This window comes from Ricinus communis, chromosome 8 (genome assembly GCF_019578655.1).
Source record: "Ricinus communis isolate WT05 ecotype wild-type chromosome 8, ASM1957865v1, whole genome shotgun sequence".
Lineage (NCBI taxonomy): Eukaryota > Viridiplantae > Streptophyta > Magnoliopsida > Malpighiales > Euphorbiaceae > Ricinus > Ricinus communis.
In genome coordinates, this window is record NC_063263.1 from 18673351 (window position 1) to 18682023 (window position 8673).

At 30.8% G+C, this 8673-nt stretch overlaps 1 protein-coding gene across 1 annotated transcript; it reads right to left on the reverse strand.

Annotated features, from left to right (window-relative positions):
• Positions 1–6040: 6040 nt before the first annotated feature.
• Positions 6041–7992, reverse strand: LOC8263164 (ubiquitin-60S ribosomal protein L40). The gene is made up of 4 exons (XM_002530260.4): positions 7745–7992; positions 7524–7626; positions 6394–6460; positions 6041–6252 (listed from the first exon to the last, which is right to left on the reverse strand). The coding sequence occupies exons 1-4, from the start codon at positions 7932–7934 to the stop codon at positions 6226–6228; spliced, it is 387 nt and encodes a 128-aa protein (XP_002530306.1). The 5' UTR covers positions 7935–7992; the 3' UTR covers positions 6041–6225.
• Between the last annotated feature and the right edge of the window lie 681 nt (positions 7993–8673).

Consider the following 8673-nt stretch of genomic DNA (forward strand, 5'->3'; position numbering starts at 1 on the left):
CTACAACACGGACATTACCCCCCGTAAAAATGGGTCCAGGACCTGCCAGAAAAACACTTTAAATATCCAACAATTTAAACAACGGGAGTCGGATCCCCAAACTTCACTATTTTCCCGACTCCGCCACACAATATAAAACACGAGGCAGGCAAACTGACAAACAATTATTTTTGACTCACAAATATTAAATACTCAACACAAAACAATAAGCACAATTCTAAATCAAAGGATTTCCAAGATCAACGGGCCAAAGAAAATTACCGAGACGCTCGATCGCTCGATCCGAACACACCATCGGACTCACAATGACGCGCTGATGACGATCCCTGCTTTCGATTTCCGATCTGACACACAATCGTCTGGAGATATTTGCGGACGATCTCGGCCGTTGATTTGCAAACGAAGCCCGATCACCACGAAACTGGTGCCATTGCGAAGCTTGAGCTGAGGAGAGTCGGGATATGTCCTCTGATCGTCTATCCTCCGCCGGAGCTCGCCGGAAAACATGGTTGCCACCACTTCGCGGGAACTCCCTCCTCCGGTCACCAAAACCGACGCCGCCACCGACAAAAGGAAGCTCTTTCCAAGGGGAGTCGATCGCCACCAAGATCGGCCGGAAACGCCGGCGGAACGACGCTCGGATGCCACTGCCTCTCCTCGCTGATTCTGCGCTGCCGACGCCATCGACTACCGCCACCATCTCCATCGCGCTGGCCGCACCACCAACTTCGCTGAGGCCCAAAGTGATGCGAACATCTACCGCCACGGACGACAGCCTCCTCTTCATCCCGACTTCTTCTCTCTCCCCTACACTCTCTTCTTTCCTTTCTTCTATATCGACAATTGACCCCTGAACTTTTTCTTATTATAATTTGGTCCCTCAACTTTCTTAATTACTTACAATTCCATCCAGAAAAATTCCAATTTAACCCCTAAACTTTTCTTTAGCCTTTCAATTAAACCCTTAACTAATTAATTTGGGCCAAATCCGAATTATTAAAAATACATAATTATATAAATACCCCTGACCGACATATTTATTTATGAAAATACCAAACTCACAAATTTCCATTAAAATCCCATAAAAATAAAATTATACTTTCAATCCTTATTCCAAAATAAATTTTCAATTTAGTCCTAACACAAAAATTAATTTAAATAATAAATTTCCAACTTAAAATTTAATACCACTAATCAATTAAAATACCAATTTTCCCAAAATTATTTTATAAAAACATCATTTACAATTTCTTCCAAATTTTTTCAATATATATAATTTTATTTATACATATATCTATACATATACATTGGGGAAAAATTAGAATAACCAAAAATATATTCTACCCTTCAAATAATTACTTAATTAATTCTTAAAATTTCAACTAATTTGGTATAGAAAAATAATTCATTTAATTGACTAATATTAAAATTTTCATTAAATCATTTCAAATTAAACCAAATAAAAATAAAATAAAATAAATTAAATAAATAAATGTTCATTATTAAATATATAAAAATTCCGGGTATTACATTAGCCATCAATTATTTGTAACGGTTATCATTTTCTATTTACTGATAGAACCAATCTAAACCTTATTATTTGAAAGAATTACTATTGCCACTTATATTCCACTATAATTATTATTATTATCTTTCTATGCTTTCCTAAAAGTGAGAAATAGATTGTCAAGATTGGATTCCGCTAGCCATTGATTATATAAAGGAGATGATAATAATGGAAAGTGCAAGTTTATCAAATACAATTGATGATGACTAGTAAATTTGAGATCCATCTTCAAGCAAACTATGATAGATTTATTCCAATGATAAAGAATATATACAATTGAACTTTCTTTGAGATAAAATCGAAATGAGTAGGAAAATCTAGTCCTGCATTTGATGACAGCAATGGCAATTTTATCAATAAACCAAACAAGAGAGGAAAATTTGAGAACCCAAAGTATATTAGAATTGAGAGATACTATCGCAAAGAGTTCTCGACTCTTTTCTCTGCCCCCTTAGTATATTGTGTCCCTTTTATTGGGGTTTTCAGGTGGAGTTGCCATCGATGACTTTGGCCATTAGTGGCCTATCCTAAGGCCTTTTACTTTCTTTTGCTTGATACTGTGTTATACTATTTAAACTAGTTTTGTTAGCCTTGTATATTGTTGTTAATTATAAAATCCATTGTGGTGATTAGTAATCAACTAAGATCAGTTTCAGCAATCCGTTTTTTTTTTTTTATAATTTAAATAATTTATGTTCATTAAACATAAATTAAATGCTCACTATTTTATGTTTATTAAATATGTACTAAATGTTTATTGTTTAAATGTTAAATGCTCATTGTTTGCTAATTCTATTTTGTAAAATATAAATTTGTACGATGATGTAAATATTTGTAATGTAATTTTAATTTGATTTTTTTTGTTTACTAACTATAAGAACGATTTACGTTGTATCTATGTAATATATATCCGTTTGGAACAATTAATAAATATGGTGTTTATTAATGATGAATATCTTAACAAACTAATAAATATTATGTATATGGATGATGAATGCTTATATCAATAAAAAAAATACTTCAATAGCATCATAAAAATAGTGAATCTAGCTTTTATAAAGAATTAATATCATTTTCATCTGAAAATAATATTTTATAGTGATATGGGAAATATATAAAAAGTTAATTATAACGATTGAATTAACAAGAGTAAATTAATAAACATACAAATCATAAATGATGAACATCATTTACTAACACAATGAACCTCGAAAAATTGACGAAATAGAAAATGAACGTTATTATAATAAATAATGAACATTATGCCTATGAATTAGACTTGTTCATGGGCCTGGTTACCCGCCCGGCCCGCACTCCCCGAGCCGGGCTTGGACAACAATTTTTATGTACAAGCCCGGCCCAGCCCGAACCCGAAAAAAGCGCGTAGTCCTCAGGCCGGGCTTGAGATTTATAATAAAAACTCAAGCCTAGTCCGACCCGATGTCTAGTTTAGTTAGAAAAAAAGAAATGTCATACCTAGCACTCAAACCTGTGACCTTCAACTTATAATTGAGTGTTATAAACCACTTAACTACCTATTATTTTTGTTTATAATTTTATTGTTATTAATAATATCAAACCCTAATTATTTTTCTTTTTCTCCTTCTTCACTTGCCCAATGTCTACCACTCGCACCACCTCTATTTCTTTTTCTCTTTATTGCACTCTCTCTCTAATTATTTTTTTCTCTCTCTAAACATTCGAAAAAAGAGTGTGGAAATCTAGGGTTTCTCTCTCTAATCAGCTCATACAGTGCAAACCCTTATCTGAGCAAGAGGTTTTTCTTTTTTAACCTCTTTCTTTTGGTTACTTTTAAGAATATTTGTATTGAAATTGGATTTAAATTTTGAATATTTATATTGAATTGTCGGTCGGGCCGGGTCAGGCCCGACCTCTTTTTACAGGTTTAACAATTAACAGGGTCAGGCCGGGCTTTTCAAAAAATTTCGAGCTCGGGCTTGGGCTCAAAGATATTAAAAAATCCTCGGGCCTGGACGAGCTCAGGCTTGTCCAAAATTAAGTCAGGCTCGGCCCGAGCCCGCCCAGCCCCGGCCCATGAACAGGTCTACTATGAATGATGGATATTGATGTTCATCGTAAAAATGTAACACTTTTGGTTATGGAATTATCAATTACATATTCATGAAATTCTTAATTTGTCAAATGTGTAAAACATTAGTTTCATTCACTAATAATATAATTTTTTTTTGTATATGAAGATGATAGGTTCATATTATATATAGTTATTTAGGATGTTTTAGAGCTTTAATGATATATTTTATATATATAATATGGTGGAAATATATACTTTTATCTCACTTTAGCTTAATTATCCAATTTCAGGTAATATTAGCCAAGAGGGGGAATTGTGGAGCAAAATACTAAAAAAAGAAGCCTAATAAGATGTGTTGTTGTTAAAACTCAAGATTAAGACACGTTGACTGACTATTTGCAAAGCCTAGCCAAAATTTATATGGCCCAGAAACAATTTAGTCATTTTGTATAATTATTATAATTTATATTAAAAGTTATTATGAGAGAATATTTGGTGGAGATCGGAGTTTTTATAGTCTTATCTATTATATAGATTATCTTGGATATATTTAATTTTAGGAAGACTTATCTTGATGGAGGACTCTTTTATATATATCTTTACGAATCTAGATTTAAAAGAGGAGAATGAGAGGTCTCTCCTATCTTCTTTATGCTGTATCTACATCTACATCTGTCAATTATTCCTCTCTCCACAACTCTCTACAGTTCATCTTTCACAAACATTTAATTTTAGTTTTTCATTTTTCTTTTAAGATTTAATGAGTTTTTCAAGAAATGAAGAGTGAGGACCAATAATCTTCATACCTTAAAGAATTTTTGATTTCGATGGAGCTTTTATTTTCTGTTTTGTTTTTATATCTTTTTTTTTAATTTATATTTTTTATTTAATTACAATGATCTTGGGTTAAATATGTCATGCTAGTTTTCATAAGTATTTAGTTTAGCCTTTTTACTTATATATGAACCTTGTTATCTATTTATTTAATGAGTATTTTATTTACATTTAAATATTTATTAGTTCGAGTTATTATTGTTAGTTGACTATTATATTAATTTAATAATATAATAATTTTTATAAAAATATTTAAATTGAACATATTAGAAACATCATTTTATTTCAATTTCTGTTAGTTAAAAAAACTTTAGTTGCATCATTAGTTTGAATAATTTTTTAAAAAAATATCACCATCTCATTTATTAAATCTATGCTTAAGGTAACCTAAGAGCGCATAGACGAGATGAAAATAGTCTTTTCTGCCTTAACCTGAGATTTCGAGTTCGAGTCCTAGATATACAACTCTATTAAAACTCTTAAAGGATTGTCTTACCATTACTAAGAGTCCTAACCGGCATATGCTCTAAATGTATACCAAAAAGAAATATATGCTTAAGGTTATAATAAGAGAATTACTAAATAATTGGCTATCGTAAATACTACTTTTATCATATAGTTTTCTTAAATCACCTCATTTGTATATTTAATTTATAAATATCATATTCTCTCAAAATATTAATTTAGAGTTTATATTTATTTTTAGTATTTTTGTATTGATAAATAATTTTTATAATAAGCGATATCATAGTTTATTGAGGGATCGATCGAGATAAATTTACCGAGAGATCGATCTCAAAGTAAATTTACTGCTTTATTATAAAAACAGTTCGTACACTTATGAATACTAATTTTGACACATCGGAAAACTTTTAAAAAATTATATTAATTTGAATAAATAATTTATTTTATCATTTGTCTAAAATATATCAATTTTTAATTCCTTCGAAGTATTAACTAATTGAAAAATAAATGGGTTAACAATTATTTTAATTTTTAAATTTTATTTATTTATATATAAATTTATATATAATAAATTTCAAAATATAAAAACTCCTTGACATGTTTATTATATTTTTGACTCATAAAATATCTTTTTAATTTATTGAGATATTTTAATTCATTGAGAAACCAACAAACCATTGAGCTCAACTTCAAATATTTAATGTACTTATTTTTGCAGCATAAAATTTTAATTTGTATATAAAAAAGAAAATCTGAATAGATATTAACACTTTTTTAATTTTATTTACAAACTCAATTTATATTATTATTTATAATAAAAAATAATTACAATACTCATTCACCGAACAGGTTAACAATTAGTTCTCATAAATATATAAAATTTACTCTACATGTAATTTTTTTAATAAAATTATAATTTTTATAATTCATTTATACATAATGACCACGGTATAACCTCCTAATGAACCGCGAACCGCCGGTTTAAGACTTTGAAAGTCTACTGGTAACCAAGTATAAAAGTGGAAAGGCAATAGCCAATTTGGCATTGTTTAATTTTCACATGATTTTTTTTAACCATTTTCAAAATACAACTTTTAAAAAGTGCTTTCTCCCGATGCAAATTCCAAAATGTCCAAATAATTTCCAAGTATAAAAACTGATTCATTTAACAGCATTCAATAAAAATAGCCACCTAGTGGCGTGCTAAATCCAAATCTAACATGTTCAAAACAACGATAAAGGTACAATAAGGTTCAAATCTAACACAAAAATCTTCAAATGCCCAGCAAGCACTCTCCATCAGAGTCTACTTGATCTTCTTCTTGGGCCTCAACTGCAAAGACGGATCACAGAGAGTTTAACTTTTCAGGAGAAGAGAAGGGAAATGAGTAAAAAGCTGAATACATTTAGCCATGTAAGAGTACTAGACAACAAAAACTATTATAGCAATTATTCAGTTTGACAAGGCAAGCACCTGGTTGCTGTGGCCACATTTCTTCTTCCTGCAGTTAACAGCCCTTGGATGCAGACGAGCATAACACCTACAAAACCAAAATAAAAACATATGTTTAATTCATAGTACACCCTAATTTATAAATTACAAAATGACCTCAAATGCAATACATATGGACCATATGTATATATCAAGTAACCAATTTTCCCAATGAAAATCAGTAGAAGAATAAACAACAATAGGTGGCCAACCTAATCATAAAATGATCTCACAAATATACAAAAAGAAAAGCAAAAGATTTAAAGAAGGAACAAGCACACGTATGCAATCCCAGTTATAAAGAATTTGATGGTAGACCCAGTTTATTCTTATGACAAAGATTTCAAGAAAAAAATATAAGACCACCGCCCCAAAAGCACATAATTGTTCCAAAACTAAAACTAATATAAGCAAATTCTGAGCTGTAGTGTATAGAAGCAAAATTTCTTGAATTTAAAAGAAACATAAACTGAACTTGTAATAGAACTAAGAAACTAGCAGAACAATATTTAAGAATTGGAATTAGGTTTCATTCAGTAGACATCTCATCAGGAATAACAAGGTGCAAAAAGATGGAGACAATTCCGTGAGTGAAAGGTGATTCGTAATTAGTCCATCAGCATGCACTAGTACTGCCAATATATATACACACACACAAACACACCCTTCCCATAAGGATTACCAGGTTAAAGGAGTTACATTGGAATTGGAAAATCATCAAAGCATAAGTAAATCAACAATCTTTAAAATAAAAACATCTTCCGAAGAAATATTTTGCCAAAATGTACCACCCATGAAAATCAACTGAATGTAAAGTAAATCACAGCTGACAAAGTAGAGAAGTGGAAATTGATATTGGGAACTCGTATGACTTCTGATGCACATTTAAGAAAGAGCAAAGAAGCTAAGTAAGTCCCCTTACAACTTATTAAAAAGGGCACATCGCGACTCCAACAGCAAGTTCACAATACTGGAGCTACTTACAGATACATTTCGATTCTTATGTCTTATGAAAACAGGAACAAAAAAAGTTGCAGAAACATCCGAACAAAGAGAAATCGTGACTGAACAGTAACCGTTAAAAGAAAATGAACAAAAGGAAAAGAACATACTTGCGGCAAATCATCTTGTCTTGGTTGTATTTGCGAGCCAAAGCCATAAGAGATGGCTCTATAATCCCTCCTCTAAGCCTTAGCACCAAATGGAGAGTAGATTCTGCGCAGTTACAGCAGAAACGAATAGAATCATTTCCAAATTGTTAAAAATTAACGACAGGGCAAAATTGGAAGAGAGAGAGAGAGAGAGAGAGAGAGAGAGAGAGAGAGAGAGAAACCTTTCTGGATATTGTAATCAGCCAAAGTTCTACCATCTTCAAGTTGCTTTCCAGCGAAGATCAAGCGCTGCTGGTCAGGTGGAATGCCTTCTTTGTCCTGGATCTTGGCCTTGACATTGTCGATGGTATCACTGCTCTCAACCTCGAGAGTTATTGTCTTCCCAGTTAGGGTTTTCACGAATATCTGCATCTTGCTCGCTCCGTTTGCTTCCTCGAATGAAATGAGAGCTTCGTGTTTGTGGTATCGCAATGCTTATATACTCCAGCTTCTAGGATGCTAGGTTTTTTCTAAAAGATATTCATGGGCCTACTAAGAAACCCTAGAGCCCAAAACCACTCATGATTATTATTTTAGGAAGTAATAATTTAATTTTGAAACATACAAAATATTATATTAACTTTTTTAAAAAAAAATAAGTTTATTTCATTAATAAAAATTAATAAATATATTTTGATACAAAAAATAAAATAAATATCAAATATTAAAAAATACATGTAAAAAAATTTTACTCTTAAAATTGTAGTAAATTATAATTTTACGGAAAGAATGCTCCATGCACTAAGCCACATTTCGACTTTATAAATGTCAGTTAACGAACCTGATTGTTTGATTATCAAATTTAATCTTTTTTTTCTCTTTATCACTTTCATAGAGAGAGAATTCAACATTTTCGTAATTGATGACCATAAAATTCTTATAGAATGAAAACTCTCAAAACCCAATAATAAAGGACCATTAATTTATTAAAATTAATTAATAATAATAATAACCGTTGTTGGTCTAAAAAAACCAACGGCGAGCTAAAGATAAAACTTTGATGAAAAATAAGAAAGAAAAAAAATTGGAAAGGCGGCTCAATTTATTTATTTTTTGTTATTAATGCTATATGCGAGATATTATATTAACTTGAAATGTTGTGATTACTAAA